The sequence below is a fragment of the Notamacropus eugenii genome, chromosome 2 (genome assembly GCF_028372415.1).
Source record: "Notamacropus eugenii isolate mMacEug1 chromosome 2, mMacEug1.pri_v2, whole genome shotgun sequence".
Taxonomy (NCBI): domain Eukaryota; kingdom Metazoa; phylum Chordata; class Mammalia; order Diprotodontia; family Macropodidae; genus Notamacropus; species Notamacropus eugenii.
This window is the reverse complement of record NC_092873.1, coordinates 304,764,726-304,786,887: the sequence shown is the minus strand read 5'-3', so window position 1 is coordinate 304,786,887 and position 22,162 is coordinate 304,764,726. Positions and strand designations below refer to the sequence as shown.

Genomic DNA, 22,162 nt, shown 5'->3' with positions numbered 1-22,162 from the left:
TGGAGGCGGTCGCCCCCATGCGTTGGAAGGAGGAGTCTTCTGGGGGTGGGCATTTCCGAGCTTTAGGGTGGAAGGGAGGGGAAGACGGAGGATGGGCGGGGCCTGACTTAAAGGGGACGCGCCCTCTTCGGTGCTGCCTACTAGATGGATGGTGTGCTGGAGGGGTGCAGAGATCTCGTATCCCGGCCTCGTCTTTTTACTGAGGAGGAATATGAGACCAGAAAGGCTGAAGGATCAGTCAGGCACGAGTGACAGAGCTGGCGTTCCTTCCTGGTGGCCTGATTAGTCTCTGGCCCTTAGAATCCTGCCCATCACCAGCAAGAGCCAGCGCCGGGCAGGAGTAAAACTACACATGCAGCGGGTGGGGGTGTCTTCCCTAAATGCAATATTTCCTATTGATCCTGCATACAGCTTCCTCTGTCTATCTTTGTGTGCACATAGTCTCTCCCTTATTGGATTATAAGTTCCTGGAGATCAGGACTGGCTTTTGCCTCTTTTTGTGTCCCGCAGCTCTTAGGTCTGTATCGGCACATGCAGGCACTTAATAAAGGTTAATTGATTGATTGATGGTTGTCCCCCTTCTTTCCACCAGGCTGCCACTTTTGTTGAGATTTTCACCGATTTTCTGATAATCCTATCTAATTAAATGACCAGTTGTTCAGTAGCAGCGTTGGGACATGGAGGAAAGGGAAAGGTGTCAGCAGTGCTAGTCTGTCCTGCTGAGTTTGATTGGTCCTGGCTTTATTTGAGGTATGCTCTATAGTATATGGTTTATATTCTCCCATGTATACTTTATCTGATTTCCATTTTTTGCTCACTTGGATAAATGGATTTCTTTGCTACTGCCTTTGTGTGTTCATTGTGGAACTGATATTTGGTGGAGAGGAAATTAAACCTTAGATACAAAGCTTGGGCCCTCCTTTTCCTGTTAAGAAACAGTGACCAGAAGTTTATTTTGAACCTGAAAACCACATTCCCTAGACCAGACAGGCACAACTTGACCCCCTCAAGCTGATTTCCATAGGCCAAAGGATTTCCTCTACATACAAAGGATGTTTTCCTCTATGTTTTATAGCCAAACCTTTGGCATGTGGTAAGGGGCCTGAGGGCCAAAGTTGTGTAGGCCTGCTCTAGACTAATCCTACTTAAGGGAGAAAATAGACATAATTCCAACCTGGCACTTCCCCTTTCTCTGAGGAGAGTAGAAGGACCAAATTTCTGCCCCAAATCTCTTGCTTCCCCTTCTGGCAAAAAGAGGCTAAAGATTTCAATTGTCTCCCTTTGAGCCACAAAATGATACTCCTATGCTACATGTGTCCGGCATAGTAATTGTTACAATTAAATAGTTTTCAGTTACTTTTGAAGCTGGTTTGGGCTACAGTTTCAGGCATGTGTTTGATACTTATGCTCTAGACCAAGTCTCTAAGGCTATCAGTTGCAGAGGAGGGGCTGACCTGCACTGGAAAAGGGTGTTTCCTCATCTAGCTGTTCTCTATACCAGGGAACTCACAGGTCCAATCTCTATCCCTACTCTATGGACTGTGAAAAAGTGTAGAATATATGATCAGGAAAAACCTGATCTCAAAGTTGAAGGATAAGATTTTGTTGAAGATATTTTCCTATATAAAACATAAACTCGCCTAATTTGTAACACCCCCTTACAATAATTAGTTCATTTTATGTGTAGAGGGCAATATAATGGCCTTTAACGTCCTCATGATTCCCTGCTCTTTGGTTTTAAGAATTGTTTTTAGATCAAAAGTTATGAGTTTAGTCACTGTTGCTTTGGGCTCCCAGTTAGGAAAATTCCTAACATTTAGGCAGAGGTAGGGTTCTCTGCCTAATTTTACATTTATACCTATCTCTAGTTAACCCTTGACTTATTTGTGGTTGAGGCAAAAATCAACTTATTGTAAAAGTTTGACTCACAAAAGGGTAGATTATGTTATAGTGTTAGTGGATAAAGAAGCACAGGAGGGGAGTTGGGAGAAAAGCTGACATATTCTCAGAACTTCCCTCAGCCCAAGTCTTCTGTGATGCCTCATTGTTGTATGCCTGTGAAACCTGGAGAGTCTACCAGTTCGATGCCTGGAAATTGAATCATTTCCATTTGAATTGTTTTAGGAAGATTCTGAAGGTCATCTGGCAGGAAGAGGTACCAGACACTGAGGTCCTTTCTTGAACTAAACTGACAAGCATTCAAACTCTGCTTCAGAGAGCATAACTCTGAAGGGCTGAACATGTTGTTCAAATGCCAAATCTTTGCTTGCCTAAAAGACTATTTTATGGAGAACTCACACAGGGCAAGAATTCACTTGATGGTCAAAAGAAGCAATACAAGGACACTCTCAAGGTTTTTCTTAAGAACTTTGGAACTGATGGTGTGACATGGGAGATACTGGCACAGAATTGATCAGCATGGCATGCCCACATCAAAGAAGGTACTGTGCTCTGTGAGCAAAGCAGAATTGAAATAGCTCCAAAGAAACGTGAGATGTGCAAATTTAGAGAATCCACCTCAAATGTTCACATGAACTATTTGTGCCCAACCTGCAGTGGAGCATTCCAAGCTCAAATTGATCTGATCAACCAGAGTAGGGCAAATTATAACTTGACTCTAACATAGAGTTGCCTTTTTGGTCCTCTCTGAGAAAGGAAGCAACAACCAATCAATCAAACAACCTGTAGAATTAATGATGCTTTTCTTCATGGCTCCCTTCTTTCATGGCTTAGTCCTGCCTTCTTGCTCCTCAGGGGCATATTAGAATGCTATATACCAACTTCTGGAAACCAGGTCCTCAAAATTTCTATCCAATTCTGGGATAGTACCTTTTGTTTAAATAAATTTCTTAGGGCATGACCACATCCCTCACACAATAATTTTGATTGATTCAAGGCAGTGCACAGGCCCTGATCACACTTAGTTCTATATATTTGTTTGCTTGTTGTCTTCCCCATGAGATTGTAAGCTTTTCCACAGAAGGGATTGTCTCTTGCCTCTTTTTGTTTCTGTTGTGTTTAGCACAGTTCAGGGCACATAGTAGGTATTCAATAAATGCTTTATTGATTGATTTTTCAGTGAATTAATAAGAGTAACTAACAAATGCAAAAAGTAATTAACAAAAGTAATCACTTTCAAGTGGGTTGAATAATCAATAGAGGCCCATCCTTCTACTCTTCTCTCAGCCCTAGCTTTAATATCTTCTATCCTAAATAAAACTACTGGGGTATGCTTGGCAAAGTCCATAGTCCCAAATCCTGGATAACTCTTTGGTAACTTAGGAATGTTCTGCATTATCTTTTTTGAATGCCTTCCCTTGTGCCTTGTACTAATGAGTCTTGGGAAAAGTCTATGTGGCACAAATTTGGTAATTAACATTCATCCCCCTCCAGAAGATTTAAACTCCTGCTCTAGTGGGGGGAAAAAACCAGCCATCTTCCAGTTCTGATCCAGGAGAGTTTGTTGTTTTTCTAAGATAGGAAGAAATGCTACTGTCAGGTTCTTTGGCAACACTGGCACACCAGGATGGCAGTCAGTCCTATCCTAACCAAAATGACCATTACACCCATCAGATAAGATCCACAAGCTATGCAATATAGCCTGATTACATACATCTAGATAATAACAACATATAATTAACAAGCTATGTACCTGCATGATGAAAATACAAAGCAAATATACATAAGAGTACATGAAAGAAAATAACACAGGAACATGTGAAAATTAATATGTCTATCAGCGAACACATGTGAATAAGCCTTATCATCTGGCTAGATGTGTGTTTCCCTAGTTTCACACGGGATATTGTTAATTCAGTCTGGTCACTGGTCAACTAGTTTTTGCTTTTCTATGGAATTATCTGCCCCATATTAGTGCTACTTGTTGGTACTGACCGATCATGATTTTCATCAGAACCATACTTCTATTTTCCTAAACCTCAGCTGATAGAGGCCTCAGGCCATATAATAAGTATCAATATTATTAGTTCTTGAAGTACCTAAAGCAAGATCTCTTTCATGTGAAATTTCTTTTTGTGATACACAAACTGTCTGGGTCAAGCAGACTTTGTAAGACTGGCAGTCAGTCTTTGCCTCAAAGTTGGTGAAAATGAACATCCATCAGTCTCAACAGGCTTATTGGGGAGTCCAACAAACTCACCTACTGGCAATGTGATGGCAATGAATCATCTCTGCAAGGCTTCCACCTGCCTCTGACAGTGTTTTCTTAGACAAGTAAGTTGTCCGTTCATTCCATTACAAAGCATAAAGTGGCTTTGATTGCACTGAATCTTGCAATGCATTTGAAGCATTGATCTGCTGATTTGTGTGTCCCAAGAACATGAAGATCTCTCAGCAGAACTCTATTACCCTGTAGAAGGTCTTGAAAAGGAATTTGGAACCTGGAAAGACTTACATGAACTGATGCAAAGTGAAGTGAGTAGAACCAGGAGAACATTGTATATAGTAACAGCAATACTGTATAATGAAGAATTGTGAATGACTTAGCTATTCTCAGCAATACAAAGATCCAAGACAATCCCAAAGGACTCATGATGAAGTATAATATCTACCTCCAGAGAAAAAACTGATACTGTCTGTATGCAGACTGAAGCATATTATTTTTCACTTTTTTGTTTTTTTCTCATTTGAGTCATCTTTTACATAATGACTAACGTGAAAATGTTTTACATGATCATACATGTATAATCTACATCAAATTGCTTACCATCTCAGGGGGGGAGAAAATTATAGAATTTAGAACTCAAAACTTTAAAAAAAATATTTAATTTCTTTATAAAAAAAGAAGCTTGAATAATACTGAAATTACATCGAACAATGGGGAAAATGAACTCAAAACTTTTTGAAAAAACTGTTTAAAAGTTATTTTAACATGTAACTGGGGGAAAATAAAATATTATATAAAAATTATCACAAAATTGATTGGATCAAGAAATTCATGCCTTATCCTTATCTCCTTTATGAAAATGTAGTTTGATCATATGTTTTCCCCAAATTTAAAAAATTAAATTAAGCAATTAAAAAAATGAATTTGGATATCATATTGTTTATCTCTTTCATTGTTCTTCTGGGCTAAAGTAGATATAGGTAAAGCTTTCTTTAACTTCTTAAGAAATGTAGTAGTTGTAGGTTTCTGTACTGTCTCCCTCTTCAGAGATTTCAAAACATAAATTAATAGGGAGGCTCAGTCCTCTACAAGCATCAGTAAATAGGATGTAAAGCCAATGGTATTATTCCTAGTGGAGCTTTACGCATGTACTAGGAAAAACACTTTGGCTTTACTGAGATTTTTCTTTTAGTCTCCATGTATAGAACATGCTCACCAGGGTACAGTTGAAACACTTAGGTAGTGGGCCTTGAATATCCTAAGATATTATTCTAGACCTTTTAAAAAGCCTGCCAAAGCTAACATTTCTTTGAGCAGGGTACTTTTGAAGTCTCTGTTTTGCTCTGAATGGATCCTGGCAGGAAGTCCATATCCTGAGAAATATTTCTCCCACTGCATTTTAGCAACTATGGAAGCTTTCTTGTTCCTGGTTGGGTATGCTGATGCATACCTTGTGAAGGGGTCAGTTGCCACAAGTAATCTGAGGAGAGGTGTGGTCAGTGATCTCTTGGTCTGCACTCTTGTCTTTATTCCTCTTAACCCTAGAACTGTGACCAGGTTTCCTGTTCTATTGTGGTCACAAGTGGTAGTATTCCTCTCTGCCATGAAACCATGACCAGGTTCCCTGCTGTCCTGCTGCCGTAAATGCTAGTGTTCCTCTTGGTGCTGGAATTGTGAGCTGGTACTCTGCTCTCCTGTCACCATAAATGCCGGTGCTCCTCTCTCCCCTGGAACTGCAAGAGGAAACTGTATATGGTCAAAGCAACGGTTCTGCACCCAGTGTCAGCAAAGGATCTTCTATAATCTCTTTCTGACCATTTGCCCAAACCTCTTTCCATTTCTGGGCTGAAAGTTCTCAAAGAACCCATGTCTTCTCTCTCAAAGCTGGAAGCCAGATAACCAGGATCTCTCTTCTCCTTCAAACTCTTGCCAATTCTGCCCCTCAATTGCCATCAATGCAAAGCATCTTCTGCAAATGTGCTTTGAGTGACAGGTTACAGAGAGATAAAAAGTCAAGGTAGATAGAGTCTAAAGGTTTGCTGGTGCTAATATTCTCCAAATATGCAATGTGATTAATAGTATTTTGCACACATGGGCACAAACATCACATTTTTGGTGACATTTGTGGCCCTTTTGGGTCAGTAAAATTTTTCTTATTATTATTTCTTTTTTTTCTATTATTTTCTTATTAGCTCTAAGGTCCTTTCTCAGCCAATTTCTAAAATCTTCCTGTAAAACTTTCATGACCATAGATAAATATGCCTTGGGTGGTACTAACTGCTTCCTGGTGCCATGTGTAGGATTCAGTGATAGTACAGTACCTGGAATAAAGTAGGCACTTAATAAATGTTCATTGATGACTTGTTGATTTGAGTTCAATTAGCACTGTTATACAAGTCCAGTTTCTGCCATTGTCTCTACAATAAAGTACTCTCAAGTGACTGGCACTTGACCCTTCTGCCTTCTTTCTTGGTTTGTATTACTTCAAATAGTATGTCAGTCATCTGGTCTCTTCAATTGTCATCTACAAGTAATGGAAGCAAATAGATTTTGAGCTCTCTGAGGGCAGGTTTTTTAAGGTTTTTTAAACCTTTCTTTGTATTTCAGTGTTTAGCACTATGCCTGTCACATAGGCTCTTAATAATGTTTATTGTTGGAATGAAATAGGGTTGACTCTATGAAAAAAGGTTCCATATGCTCTTTACATACCAAAAGTCCCAAACTTCCAGTTGTTCTGCCATCTGTTTTCCAGCACCTTGGGAGTTAAATATAGCTTTCCCTGTCATATGGTCTTTGGAAGAGGGCATTAGCATCCACATTAGTCATCTCTGGCCAGTAATGGATGCTAAACTCATAGATGTCTAGTACTGCCACCCCTCTCTGGCAAGCAGCATCAAACATTTGAAAGCTAAGTAAGACCTTTGTTGAAACTGTTTTTCTATATAAGACATAAACATCCTCAGTAATACTATTTTGGGGAATCTGCTATCTCCTTGATAGGACTGTGAAGAGTTCCCTAGCCCTGGGATTTTATGGGCTTACAGTCACCAGCTAAGGATGACTGAAGCATGACCAAGATAGATTTGAGCTCCATGCCTAGATTTGGCTTACATAAAGGGAAAGGCACAGACATGGAGGAAAAACTGTCCAGGGCTAACAGCGCAGATAAGAGACCTATGTATGAAGAATGGGCTTAGGTCCCAGGAAGACGTGGGAATCTTGCTAATACACAAAGCACCCAGGGAGACAGCCAAAGTGTAGAAGTACTGGGACAAAGTCATGATATAGAAAAGTAAATCCAGACCTTGCCCTCCTTTACTACTGTGAATTGTGTAGACTTTGCAAGTTCAGGGGAAGGAAGTCAATGTTCTATTGACCCTCAAGTGCTTTCCCTTTCAGGGGAGCCTTATAGAAGTCATAAAGAAGGCTTATCTGATAGAAGAGAGCTGTCTTGGCTTTTTATGGGCTTAGATATGAGTCCTTGATGTTTTGAATTTTCTATGGGGGTGAAATAAAGCTTGCCCAGAATCAGATATAAGTATACATGCTTAAAGTAGCTCAGGTATGGGAGGTAACACGCTGATACAGGCAGTATTTAATCTGTGAACATGGCATCCAAAGTGTCATCTGTATCCTCTTCTCCTTTTCTTTGTCTCTCTTCCCTGCCTCTCTATCTCCATCTCTGTCTCTCTTTCTGGTCTTCCTGCTGGCAGTTCAAAAAGGTTTTCACATAGTGGAGGGTGAGAGGCAGCCATGGCCATGACCACCAAAGCTCACTCTCAGACTCAGAGGCTAGCTATGGTGCGGGAAGATACATTGTTACTGCTCACCACTGTGGTTCCTGAGCCCCCACTGGTTCCCATTTACACAAAGCAGTCACAATGATACCATTAACTCTTAAATATGAAATATTTACTAAACAAGAAGGCAAAAGCAACAATAATCATTATGTAACATTTACTCAGGAATAGCCAAATATGATGGTCCATCATAAACTCTGGTCACTCTTCCAGCAATGTGCACAACGTGTATATGTAGGAGTGGGCACACACTTATAGAATCTAGTAATGAGATACATGAGTAGAGAAATGCAGGCACCTGAGGCAGTCCAAAACTCTGGACTTCAAGATTGGTTGGCAATGATCTCTCCTAGGAATAGTCTGTCCTGTTCTAAGACTCTCCACTCTCCTGCTGGACAAAGTTGCTTCTCCACTGCTGCTAAAGCAGTGGTAAATTCTTTTAGTAAAACAACTTCATTACACTCTTTCAGTGAAACAACAACCCTGAACCTGGAGTCTGGAGCTTTCCAAGTTGGCTACCTCAGCTGGGTACCAAAGTAACTTTAAGTTACTTTAGTGGCAACTAGTTCTATCCATACCAAAGAACTTCAGATCTCCTGTCTGGGTCCCAAAGAGTGTCTCCTTCTCAAACAAGAAAGGACAAGTGTTCTTGCCCACATGACACCAAGGGAGGGATATATGGCTGATGTTCCTGAGCCCTTGTCTTCCAGCCAGAGCAGGGGAATTTCCTAGCTTGGGGCTTGCCTTGAAGGTAATCTTAAATTTCAATCTGGAATCTGGGCTTCTAGATAGAGAAAGGGGATTTCCTAGAGTAAAAGGTAGGTAGATAGATACTGAGATATAACATTTATTAGGCACTCACTATGTGCCAGGCACTATGCTAAATGATGGGGTACAAATACAAACAAGATCATCCTGGCCCTCAAGAGTTTAAATTCTGAGGAAAGGCAACACTAACAGAGTTGGTAAGTGGAGGGAGACAAGGGCAGGGGCATATTTTGGAGATAGTCAGGATGTGAGATAGAACTTAGATCCAGGCAAATAAAATGAAAACTCCACTATCTGAACTCAGTGTGGCTCCAGTAGTGGAGTCCAAGTTTCCATGGGAAGGAGTTGAGGCTGATGACCAGATCTGGAAATTTATCCTTTTAGCCAGAGAGGGGAGATTTCTTGGACAGTAGATTTTCTTGGACACAATTCCTTTTGAATAACCCCAAATTTGAGAGTCAGACATCCAGCCTTCTATCCAAAGAAGGAGACTTTCATGATCAGTGTGCCTTTTGAAAAGAGATGAGAATCAAACACTTGGCTTGGAGTACTGGGACAGTGGCAAAGAACCAAAAGTCATGCTGTGGAGGAACAAAAGACCTTGACTTTGTATGTGTCATTACAAAGAGTTATTTAGACAGTGTGGGCCCCCTAGGAAGGATGTTGTCTGTGTAAGGGTAACATGTGTTTCCCTTTTAAGGAGAGTCCAGACCACAAGGGTGGAATTAAAAATCTGGTAACAAGTTATGTAGGATCCTGTGGTAAATTAGGACCTCCAGAGAGGAAGAATTGTGTTTGTTTTTGAGCTATTGTGAGTTCTTTTATGTGTTTTTTTTTACTTATTTATGGGCTTCTTTGAGTCTATTTTTTATTGGCTGAAATAAAGGCTTTTACCTTTATCATACCTGATAAATGCACTTGTTACCTTGAGTGCTTATACAGAAATTAGCCATCCTGTTATCCTTATTTGTGGAGATTGGGCATTAACTATATTTTAAGATTTCTTGGAGTAAATTCCAAAGAAAAAGCCATGTTTTGGGTAGTCCTCAGGATTGACTTTGTTTTACATCAGTCCAGGGCTTAGGGTTCCTAAGTGTCAGATAGAGACCTAGACACAATGAATGTGGATATTCCCAGGGGACATCCTGAGTAGGAACAAAGTGAACCAAATTCTAAGGTTCCCAAGAGAATCCCAGTTTGGGAACAAAATGAGCCAAAAAGATTTTTGGAGAAATTGGGTCCAGTCTCTATAAACCCAGAACTGGTATTCCAGGGAATAGGTTATATCCCAAATAGTAGGAATGAGAATGCTCAAAAACAAGGAAGTTTAATAATCTCATGAGCTAGATCATTACTCTCTACACAATTGACAGCAGATGTATTAGGCTCACCAACCTACAATATGTAGTATTTGCTCCAGCTTCATCCCAGAGATGCCAAACTTCCTGGGCTTTGTGTCTGGTTAGATGTCTTCCTCCTGCCAAGTAGATGTAGGGATTGCCTTAAAAGGGTCTATGACTAGCTTGGCACACCGAACTGTCATTACAATCAGGAACACGCACATAAGAACTACAAAACCAATGGCAAACCCTTTATCCACATCGACACTGGAGATTAAGCTTGTATCTTCCATGCAGAGACTGCTTGACTGCCTCTTCAGATCCCTTTGTACAGTTACAGTATTCCTGGGGAGAAACAAGAGTGAAACATGAATGCAGATTCCTTTAGGGACAATTTTGTTTATTATTTTATAGAAACCAAGGGGAGAGGAGGAAGGGTTAGAGAAGCCCCATAAAGGGAAGATTTATTCTCCATTCAATGGGCATTTATTAAATATTTATTATTATATATGACACTATAGCAAATGAAATAGTTGGAGGACAAGAAGAAGAGGGCCTTTTTAGCCACCCCCACCCCAACTTGTAGTCAAACTCATTCTCTATTATGAAATGACTCCTCTCTTACTGTTCCTGGAAATAGCTAGTATTATTTTTATTGTACACCTAATGCTTTGCAATATTTTAAGATTATAAAGTTCACTAGATGGCCAGTTCCTTCAGAGCAAATGGAGTCCCAACCCAAGAATACAGGAAATTGATAGACTATGCAAGTGAAGTTGGTGATTTTAGCTTTTATGCACTTGGGAAGTGTCCTTAGGTTGGGAATTTCAAAATTCTAGAATACTCCAGTCCTTATTCTTCCAGATTCTTCAATGTCTCGCTCTCTCTGTGTGTGTGTGTGTGTGTGTGTATGTGTATGAGAGAGAGAGAGAGAGAGAGAGAGAGAGAGAGAGAGAGAGAGAGAGAGAGAGAGACTGAACAAGGAAAGGAGAGGGTCCAGGGATTAAAATGATGAAAACTATTAAAAAACACTTGGAATGAGCCTAAATTAAATTGAGATACTCACTAGTGGTGAAGAAATTGAGCTTTTTATCTAAAAGAAAAACCAACCTTCTATATGGCTATTGAGCATTATTTCAGACCAGAGTGGTGCAAGAACGGAACTTCCCAAATTGGGCTTACACAGGGTTAAAAGGAGTCTGTTGCTACACCTTTGCAAATGTAACACTCTTAAGTATCTTGTTCCTTATTTTGTTTTATTGTACTTTTTCCAAGTCTTCAATTGTTAGTGCCGTATTCCTCCTTGAATTAACTTGTATTTATCTATTTGGTTACATGTTGCATTCATTCCTCTAGTATAATATAGGGATCCTTGTGGTCAGGAGTTATTGGTTTTTCTATTGGTATCATTAGTCATGCCTAGCACAGTGCCTTACCCATAGTAGGAACTTAATATTTATTGAATTCTTCCCAATTACCTAGTAAAGCTTCTTAATCTTCCCTCCCCTTCTCCTACCATGTTTTGGTTGAATTAAAAGAAGAATTTTTGTGATGCCATTAGTGGTGAGCTAGGAATGGTGGCCACAGGAGAATAAGAATTAAATAATCCTTTGGAATTTGGGGTTCAACCACAGGAGCTGTTAGGGCTGCTCCTTTTAGATTGTCTTTCTTCTTAAAAATTTATTAAAAATTTTTTAGGTTATTTTTCATCCAAGATCTTTTTATTCTTGACTATTTTTTTTGAAAGAAATGGTGGAATGGTGGAACCACCACTCTGAAGTCAGAACCTCTTAGTCATTTTGTGTCCTCATTATCCCTTACCCACAACATCCAATTAATGACTAAATCCTGGAGATTCTCTTTCTATTTTTCTCATATCTACCCTTTTGTTTCTACTCCTAGTGTCACCACCATAGTTCAAGCTCTTCTTACCAGCTTCTTAATTGATATATTCCTGCCTCCCAATCTCCCTCTGGTTCAATTCATCCAACTCCCCATGATGAATTTTCCAGATTTGATCATGCTGTCCCAGTGCTCAAAGCCCTTCAATGAATCCCACGGTTTACCAAATGAGATCTGAATTCCTTAGTCTAATGTTCTTAGTTTTCCACAAACTATCCTTCCGGCTTATCTTGTACCATTTACCTTCATACTTAACTATAGGTAATCTGTTGTACATAACATCCATTATTTGAACATATTTCAGGCATTCCCCCCTCTCTTTTACCCCTACTGCTCTCTACGTTTAGAATGTAATTTCCTCTGTCCATCCGAATTTCATCATGATTCAAGGCCTAGCCCAAATACCACTTCCTCTATGAAGACTTTTCTGATTTTCCCCGCTATAAACTATCTCTCCTTCTTTTAAGTTCAAATAGCACTCACTCTCTTGATTTGCTTCCTGAGGAAGCATATTTTGAAAAGTTTTCTAGCTTCTCTAGAAACATTAGTTACTTAGGCAGTCTGAAAGTCTTTCTAGTCCTTTCCCTTTAGCAAAGTGAGAGGAACAAAGGCTAGCACCTTCCTTTGAAATAAAGTAAAGGTAATACCCAAACTGATCTCTACCTACATACCTGGAATGATTGGACAATATGACCCACCTGAAGACAATGTTTGTTTTGAGATTCAAGGTTAAGATATTGATCACAGGCAGGAACTCAGGAGAAGTGATCCAGAGAAGAACTGATGACTAACTATTCTAGGATATTAACCCCAAACTGTATTTTAACAAATCATGAACTTTTCCTTGTTTGAAATTCCTATAAATGTTAACTGAAATTGTCTTGGGGCAGAGTCATGTGGAAAGACTTGGGGGACTCTGAAAGTGTGAAAGTCTCTCTTTAAGTTAGGAAGAGCTTGGATATACATTTAAAAAAATTATTTCCTACAGACTAGATCTTATGATAAAGTTATTGAGATAAAAATCTTAAGGGAATGAGGGGAAATGAATCACATGTTATAATTTATTGTTGGGAATCTTGACACTCTTAAACCAGATTAGATAAGTTTGGACTGAGGCATTGGGATCTGAGGGACCGAGGCAAGTCACATCTGTACATTTACAAAAAGGAGGGAGAAAGGACTCAGATAATAATGTCCTAAAAAACCTTAACTAGTGGGATTTAATTTAGTCTTCACACCAGAGGAGTTTGGATCATAAAGCTGACATGGCATCTACCCTGAGTTCCCATTAATTATGTCACTTGTCCAAGGCTCATGAAGGATAACTTGCAAAACTGAGGTCCCCTTATTGACCCTCTGCTCTGACATCATAACTAGGGTGCCATGTTGCCTTGATGGGAGTGAGGTGCTGGAGGTGACAACTGAGGGTATGGAATGAAGTACTGGGGATAGGCCCACTGAAAGGCAGAGTGCAACCAGATCTCCCTGTGCTGGTTGTTGGTCAGGAGTATGGACCCGTCTGGATTGAAATAAGTTTACTGAAAGCACATCCATGAAGCATCAAACGGATGAAGTAGGAATGGCACACCTGCACAAAGGGAGGAAGCTGGAGCCATCTGGGCTAAGAGCACCATCTGGTGATTTACATAATTTTACTTTGAGAAGCTATTCCAGCCCTACCCCTGCAGGAGGCACTCAAAGCACTGGCTTGGTTACTACTGTAGGAGGACATGTATATGCTTGGTCTGACAGTTATATATCTGCCTTTTGCTTATTATTGCCAACGTAAAGCATGTGTTCCTGTGTAGAAGAACGCCGCTCTTTACTTTTGCAAAATGAGGACAGTATCAGCCCTACCTAGCTTCCAGAGTTGTTTTGAGTATCAAAACAAGATAGTATACAGTTTAAAGTGCTCCTCTATGAAGTCTTCTCTAAACATACTTATCCAATCAATCCCCTACTCTGACTTCCTGTCTATGCCACATTTCTTAAGTAACTTCAGTTTCCTCATTTGTAAAATTAGGAGGTCTCTAAAGGCTCTTCCAGCTTTACAATCCTGTGATTACATACTCTCTTTTTCTGCTCTTTTATGCATGTGAAGTCTGGTTAGATTTAAAAGGTACTTGAAGGCAACATATGCCTAAAAAAACCCTTTATGATGTTTTATGCCCATATGAAAGCTCAAAGACTCAATTCACATCATTCTGTGAATATTTCCAAAAGCAGTCAATTCCTCTGAAAACTGAAGTGGGATAGAGATAGATAGGACCTATGATTTAATTAATGTAAGGAGGTCTTAGAGAGAAACTTCCTCTACCAATGAAGGTGGACACCTTTTCTGAAACTTATGGTCTTAGAACATTACCTAAAGCAGTGATTACAGCCAGCATTACTGGCCCAGAGTCACACTGTTAGTTTGTGTTAAAGGTAGGACTTGATCTCAGGTCTTCCTGGTTCCTAGGAACCAGCTTTCTATCCACTATACAAGGTTGCCTGCCACCTTTGATCCTCCACATGTCACACTTTCTGACTTGAAGGGTCTCTTCTGCCTTTTAGAGAACAGACTTGTGTGCTACCTTTTAAAAATATGATCCATGGTAAATGTATTGGGATGGAATTTCTTATTAAATAGTTAAAAGAACAAATGTGAAAGTTGAAAGAGAAGCTTATGATGATAAATTTTAATTTAACAACAATAATTTTGACTGAAAATATTATCCATGGATTATATGATGTACAGATACAGATGGACAGGCAGGAAAGGTCTGATTCTTTAGGTAAAACAGAAACCATACTTTATTCAATCAAGTATCTTTTCATGTGACTACATGACGAACAATGCTAAGAAGTGTAGGGACCAAATCTGATCTGGATTTCAGCATAAGAAACAGAAAAAGAAAAAAAGCAGAAACTTGTCATGGACATTTAAAATGATTAGTAAGGCTCTTTTCTTTGTTACTTAAAAAATATAGTCCTTCTTAGAATGAGAGTTGAAAAATGAAGGTCAGGAAGCAAATCCCTTTATCCATATTGCTTGAGTTCAAACCCTTTTAGGGGTTAGGAAGAGCAGAATTTCAGAACATGCAAGGAATGCAATATTCCTTTCATCAGTTTTCTCTGCTTTGCCACATGTTCCCTTCCTGAAACACCTCACTTTTCTTTCCTCTTTGACCTGTCCTCTTTCCTACACAATGCACTAGCCTCTCTCCTTCCAGTAGTATTGGCTCTGAGAAAGAAGGAATCTTCAGGTATGATCCTTAGCGTTTTATGCTACAATTCTTAGAAAAGATAGGATATAGTATAATGGAAAGAATGACAGACCCAGTGGAGTCTTGGTTTAGGCTTTGGGCTCTGCCACTTAACTTAAGCCAGCAAGACAATTCTCTGAACTTGAATATTCCTCATTTTTTAATGGCTATAATACTATTTCCACTGTACTTCCTCTCTCAAGTTCGTGAAGTTCAAGAAAAAGTATATGTGAAAGGACACTCTGTAACCTTAAGATATCATACAGTGTAACCTATTAATCACAAACTACTCCAGATGGCAGAACTCTTTAGAGATCACATCTCTAGGTTATCTTCCCACACATCAAACCATACCAAAGACATGATGGCTATCCCTTTGTCTCTTAATGAGCTCCAGGAAGAAAACCTTCCTCCTACCATCACCTTCATAATACAAAGCCTAAAAGAAAAGTACCATATAGTGAACCCCACAGAATTAAAGGCATAATTAAAGTATTTCTGAAAGGGCTTTCTATGGTAAATACAATGGCAGTAGCTTTTTACCTTTGGAGGCAGTGACATCCAAGGCTGGATTTGGCTGTTGGTAGGGCAGATTTCACCTAAATAAATGCATCTTTTTAGCAGCGTGTGATCTTTACCCTCCCTATTCACCCCACATTACTGGAGTGGTGGTGGTGGTATGGTAGACAGACTGCTTAGTTCATCTCCACCTTCTACTCTGAGGTACCAGGTACTTCATGAATAGTTCAACCAAAACAGCTTCAAGTTTCAGACACCCTATAATGAGTGAGAAAATGATCCCAATTGATTAAATAAGAACCTGGGTCAAGGGGAGAATATTTCCACAACTTTACTTAGGCAAAGGGAGACAAAGTTAATGTATTGCTCATGAACATATGTGGTGAAAGATAGACCAGACCCAGTCATTTGGTCTAAAGCAGAGATTCTTAACCCTTTGTCTGTTGTTTTTATGTCATGATCCCAATTAGTAGTCTGATGAAGTCTCTGGATCCCTTTTCAGAATAAAGTTTTCAAATGAACAAAATTAAATATATACTATTACAAAGGAAATCAATTATACTGAAATAGAGATATAATTTTTTTCTCACCCAAGTTTACAAACTCCCTGAAATCTATCCATGGACCCCTATGGGGTTCATGGACACGAAGTTAAGAGTACCTGGTCTAAAGGGATACTGAAGCATAACTTTATATTTCCTTTTCTTTTACTCAGGCCAACAGGACATATGGACTTGTCAAATCAACTGAGCTTCACTTTACTTGTCTGATGGATAGCTTTCAAAGTACTTAAATTCAAAATGCATTTCTTAAATACCTGCAATGTGGAAGGCTCTATTGTAGGGGAGACAACGATAAGGAACAAAACAGATCTTGCTCTCAAGAAACTTGCATTCTACTAGTCAGATATAACATACATACATACATAGATGAGTAAGTACAAAATAGTAATAAGTGTCTGGGGCTATATTTGAACTCAGGTCTTCCTGACTACAGGCCCAGTGCTCTATCCACTAGGCCACCTAGCTACCTCTATCCCATACTCTATTTAAGGAAATGCCTCTCTTTTATCCAATCCCTACTATTTTTATATTAATGGTTCTTCCTAAGATATAGTTGTGTAAGGGTGGAAGTTTTCCCTCTATTCTAATTAATGTAATCACAAAGGGCTCAAATATCTGGGTTGAAACAATCAATCTACCAAGTGTGTAAAGAAGTCCTTAATCATTTCAAGAGGAATAAAGTGTTTAGGTCATTGGATAAAGAGAGATGGTACCCTACACAGGAACTATCTTGTGACTGGATAAAAGAATTAGGTATGCATCTAGGCTGTCCATTAAACTTCAGTCTGGTTAGGAATTGTACATTTCAGTAGTTTATCACCTAGGTAACTGTGAATTTGGGAGATCCATCAGAGCCATCATAGGTTCCACCAGTGACCAGAGTTGGCAGCTGAGTTCAACAGAGTGGTAGTTACTTATGACAGAAAAAATAGAATTATAGTGGCCTATGATAGAGGAAATGCCTGCAGACAGATGTAAAAAAATAGTCACTGACAGAAGGTAGAAGCTTCAGGGATCATGACCCCTCTTGATAAAGAGAAGTGCCAGCTATCGATCCTACAAAGGTACCTATTGTCAGACCCTAGCAGAGAGCTATTTATCTAGGAAATACTTCATAAGGATGCTACAAAGGGAGAAAAGGACTTCTTGGAGCTATGAGCTATACTTTATATATATATGTGACTCATTATTTTTGTACTTTAATTTTTAACCTGCTTTCCCCAGAGACCTTGTAAGTATAAAGGAAAAGTGTACCCATGGTTTGAACAGAATGTTTTCACTGTTTGTACCTTCCACTAAAGTAAATCCCCTTTGTAAAAAATAAAAATTCCTGGCTGATAATCAATAATAATGGTGGTGGCTCACAGTACTAGGAAAACTTAGCCCCTCAGGGATTTACATTATGAACTTTGAGCATTAGTAGTGATTTGTCCTCTAGTGACTCAAACTGTCAATGCAAATGGAAGGTGGGGAAGTAAGCCTAGAGGAAATGATACTCTTATACACAGTCTCTTAAATCAGAATGGTTGAAATAAATCAGAACAAACATATCGATGTATTCCAGCTTATACATTCCTCATACAGTATGATCCTTCATCAGTCCCTACCTTAAACCCCCTCCCTCGACAGAGGCACCTCTTGTGTAGGTATGCTCTACCTACAATGTGAGTCCCCACTGACTAGCTGAGGTATTACAAATGAAATAATCCATGAAAAGTGATTTGCAAATCTTAAAGTACTATATAAATGTTAATATAATTACTCTCTCCAACATGCACTTGAGTTAATTTAAAACTGTATCATCACAGGAAATTTATACCTTAATAGCCATTATGATGGTATTATATTATATGTGTATAAATAAATACAATGATACCTAATATACACAAATAATATATGTTATACATAATGTATATTATTACTATTTTTATTATTATAATATACATTATACACAATACTATCCTATGAAATGTGATACATGTACTACAGGGCTAATCTTGTGAGGAACACTGTAGGAAAGCCTGTTGTAAGCTATAAGGTACTATATGTAAGATATTACACATGTAGACACACATATACATAAATATATGCACACAACACATGCATGCATACATGCATATGTATACATTACATGGAGTCGTCATGTACCTTAATAATCAACAGTATTACAAAGTATAATATACACATATATGATGATGGACCTAATATGTATGCTATATGTAATATAACATATCACATAATACAGCACAATACATAATGATATAACATGTGATATGCTATGTCATATTATACATATAAAATAACATGCAATTCACATTATATAATATATACACAATACATTATATATAGTATGCATGTTAGGTACCTAGTTATATATGTTATGTATAGCGTTAAGAGAACACAATTACATTGGCTATTAAAGTGAATATCCCTTGTACGTATGGTCTATACTATAAAATATATAATAATGGAATATAACATACATAATATAACAATCCTATAAGCAAAACAATGTAAAATATAGAATATGTTATATAAATATACTATTTTACTGTAAATGCATACAATTTAGGTATCCAGTCATATATCTTATATATTATGCATATTGTAATAGAATTGTATTGACTATTAAGGTGAACATATCTTGTATATACATTATATAACATAATATATTATTCATAACACAATATAGTATACTATATAATATAATGGGGCATCTAGGTTGTATAGTGGGTAGAGTACTGGGCCTGGAAATAGAAAGTTTCATCTTCCTGAGTTTAAATCTGACCTCTGACACTTACAAGCTGTGTGACCCTGGGCAAGTCACTGAACCCAGTTTGCCTCAGTTTCCTTACCCATCAAATGAACTGAAGGAGATGAAAAACCACTTCAATATCTTTGACAAGAAAACTCCAAAAGGGGTCATGAAGAGTAGGACATGACTGAAAAACAAACTATAATATAAATTATATAGCATGTGTGTATGATAGATCATGTCATATGCCATATAATACACAGTATATAATGTAGCATGTTAAACATTATATTCTTCACATAATGTATAATTAATACAATATATATGATGCTATATAATGTTCTACATTTTTATATATGATATGATTCATATAATTTTAGATAGGGTATCTTCATATGTTATATATAATGTAATAAAATTGCACTGGCTATTAAGGTACATGCCTCTCCTGTATGTATATTATCTATGTAACAGTGATTACTTTAGCTGCCCCTCATCCTCTGCATGAAGGCAACATATGTCATATTTTTTGTGTCCTCCAGGGTTCTTTGCTGCTTGTGAAGGGGGCTTGGGGTCATCTAGTTTCTGCCACTAAGGGTTCTAGCCATCACCAATTATATTCAATCAATGGTGGGGGGGGTTCTGCACTCCAGTTCCATTTAACCATTTTATAGTCAAATTAGCTTTTACAAAAGAATATTTACTTCAAAAATATATCTTTGAAGATATAAAGAAAAAGAAAAAAAACATACAAACAACTCAGTTACCGTGCAGCACAGTCCCATACAAGTTCAAGTGCCTCACCTCCCCCACCTTGTGTTTCTGCCCTAGGCTTTTCTGGGCTTCCTAGCTGGTTTGGCTACACTATCTGTCCTTGGAATCCTGCCTCCAAAGTATCCATAGCTCCAGTTGAAGTGGGGCAGGGGGCTGAGAAGTACAGGGAATCCCTGCCTAGCAGGTATGGAAAAAGAGAAGCAAAATAGAACCTCAAGGTCATTTTGGGGAGCCATACAGGAGTTCATGGCCCCTTGCTGTAGGGGAATAGGATCTTCACCTATCTCCATGGGAGGAGAGGAACTGTCTTAGGCTGGTAGTTTTAAAGGTGCTACCTGTTCTGGCTTCACAGCCAGGTACATGTCCAAAATTGCTACCTCTCTCCTCTTCACTTACTCTCTGGCGCCACCATCCTTTCAGTCACACAGGCCCCAAACGTCAGTCATCTGTAGATCTCCGAGTCTCCCTCACACTCACAAACTTTTGAGGCTTATTGATTCTACATGCAATAACATCTCTTGCATTGACCTTTTCTTTCCACTGTGTTATCAGGCCCTGAGTTATCATTACAGCTTCCCATCTGGTCTCCCTATCTAGATGTCAGCATTTCACACCAATACCAAAATAATCTTCGCTGATGCACAGGTCCCCTTGTATAGCTTCTCTGCTCAAAGACATCCTCTGCCTTCCTAGGGAACCTGTGTTCCTTAGCTGGGCATTTGATGACCTCTACAGACTGGTTCTAAGATAGCTTTCCAGTCACACTAGATATATTCCCTGCTCTTGTTTGGCAGCCTCTCCACCCCATGAATTTGTCCATGCTTGGACCATAATTTAATCATAGATCAGGAGGTGGAAGATACCTCAGAGATCATTTAGGAGGGGAAGGAAGGGTAGGGAAGACAATAAGCGTATATGATGCCTACTATGGGCCTAATCCAGCCCCTTCAATTTATAGGTGAGAAAACCACTTCAAGACCCTTTCTGAGGACCCAGAAAGGTATCCAGTATAACTGATACCACACGCTGGTCACACAAGGCCGTTTCCTGACAAAACCAAATTGTAGTGTTTCTTCCTTCCTCAAGTGTTATCACTGGAGCCTACACAGGGACCTTCCACGTGGAAGTCATTTAAAGATGATTGGATTGGACTAGTTTTGTAGGAATTTTTCTGCATTTACTGGCACAAGCAATACAATTCAACTGGGAAGAAAAGAAAGGAAGAAAGAAGGGAAGGGAGAAAAAGAAAGTTAGGAAGATGGATGGATAGATAGAGGGATGGGTGGATTAGTGCCTGCTAATGAATGAGGCACGATCCTAGGCTCTAGGGATATAAACACAAAGCAACCACTTTCATTGTAGTCTATAGGTATGTTGGTGGGGAGAGCGGGAGTAGATGAGAATACAAAATATAAACCAATATAGATACAAAGTAATTTGAGGAAGGAAAGGGTAGTAACAATGGTGGCATCAGAAAAGGTCTTGCTCAAGAGATGACATCTGCGCACGGGGATGGAATCGTCTCATTCTGGAACTTGTATCTTAATTCCTCGTAGAAAAGCAGACTATGATTAGAAGAGTCCCTGACGTATAAGCACCCGGCTACCGCTTGAAGACCTTCCCTCAAGAGGGCCACCTACTTCCTCCTTGGGCTGCCAACAGCATTTTCAGGAAGCTCTTCTGTAGAATGGGTTGCCCACTACCCAGTCGGCGGGTTTCCTCCGGCAGCCACCAAGTCTACCTAAGAACAAAACCGCCTCTGCCTTCGCTGCGAAGGCTTGCTCAGTCTCCCCTAACGCCAGTGCCCTCCCTTAGAGCCCCGGGCCAACGTTCGCTTCGGGCATCGTCTGCGCTCTGGTGGGCAGGGACTGCCCTGGCCTTTCTTGGCATCCCCGGCGCAGGCGCTTCATAAATGCCGATTGGATCGGACCAGCGGTTGCCACGGTGCCTAGTTCAGAACAGGCACTTGACGAATGCCACCTGGTAGAACATGAACACAGAAGTCAGGGGAAAACGCGCCGGAAAGGCTGGTCTACGGGTGTTTAAATACCGAAGGCTGCAGAATGCCGTAGGACGGAGCAGCCCAGGGCTGCCACCTCTTTCAGGATCTCCCCGGTCGGACCCGACCTTATATAGGCAGGTCTGCTGACGTCACTCCGACCCTTGACCCTGCCCGGAGCTGCCCGGGAGGCCGGGCCTTCGCGAGCCCCCAAGAAGGTTCCCCCCGCCCGGCTCCCAGAGGACGAGCTGGCGCTTCGACCTCCGCGGGCCGCGGGTCCGACCCAGCCTTGCCTATTGGTCGGCTTTCTGCCGAGGAGGCCAGGCTCGGATTAGGCCTCTCCTCCCGGGCGCGGAGGCACCTCCCCT

General features: G+C 39.8%; 1 protein-coding gene across 1 annotated transcript; it reads right to left on the bottom strand.

Moving 5' to 3' along the window:
* Positions 1-10,061: 10,061 nt before the first annotated feature.
* On the bottom strand, positions 10,062-10,374 carry CTXND2 (cortexin domain containing 2). Its single transcript, XM_072644738.1, has one exon. The coding sequence runs from the start codon at positions 10,325-10,327 to the stop codon at positions 10,157-10,159; it is 171 nt and encodes a 56-aa protein (XP_072500839.1). The 5' UTR covers positions 10,328-10,374; the 3' UTR covers positions 10,062-10,156.
* Between the last annotated feature and the right edge of the window lie 11,788 nt (positions 10,375-22,162).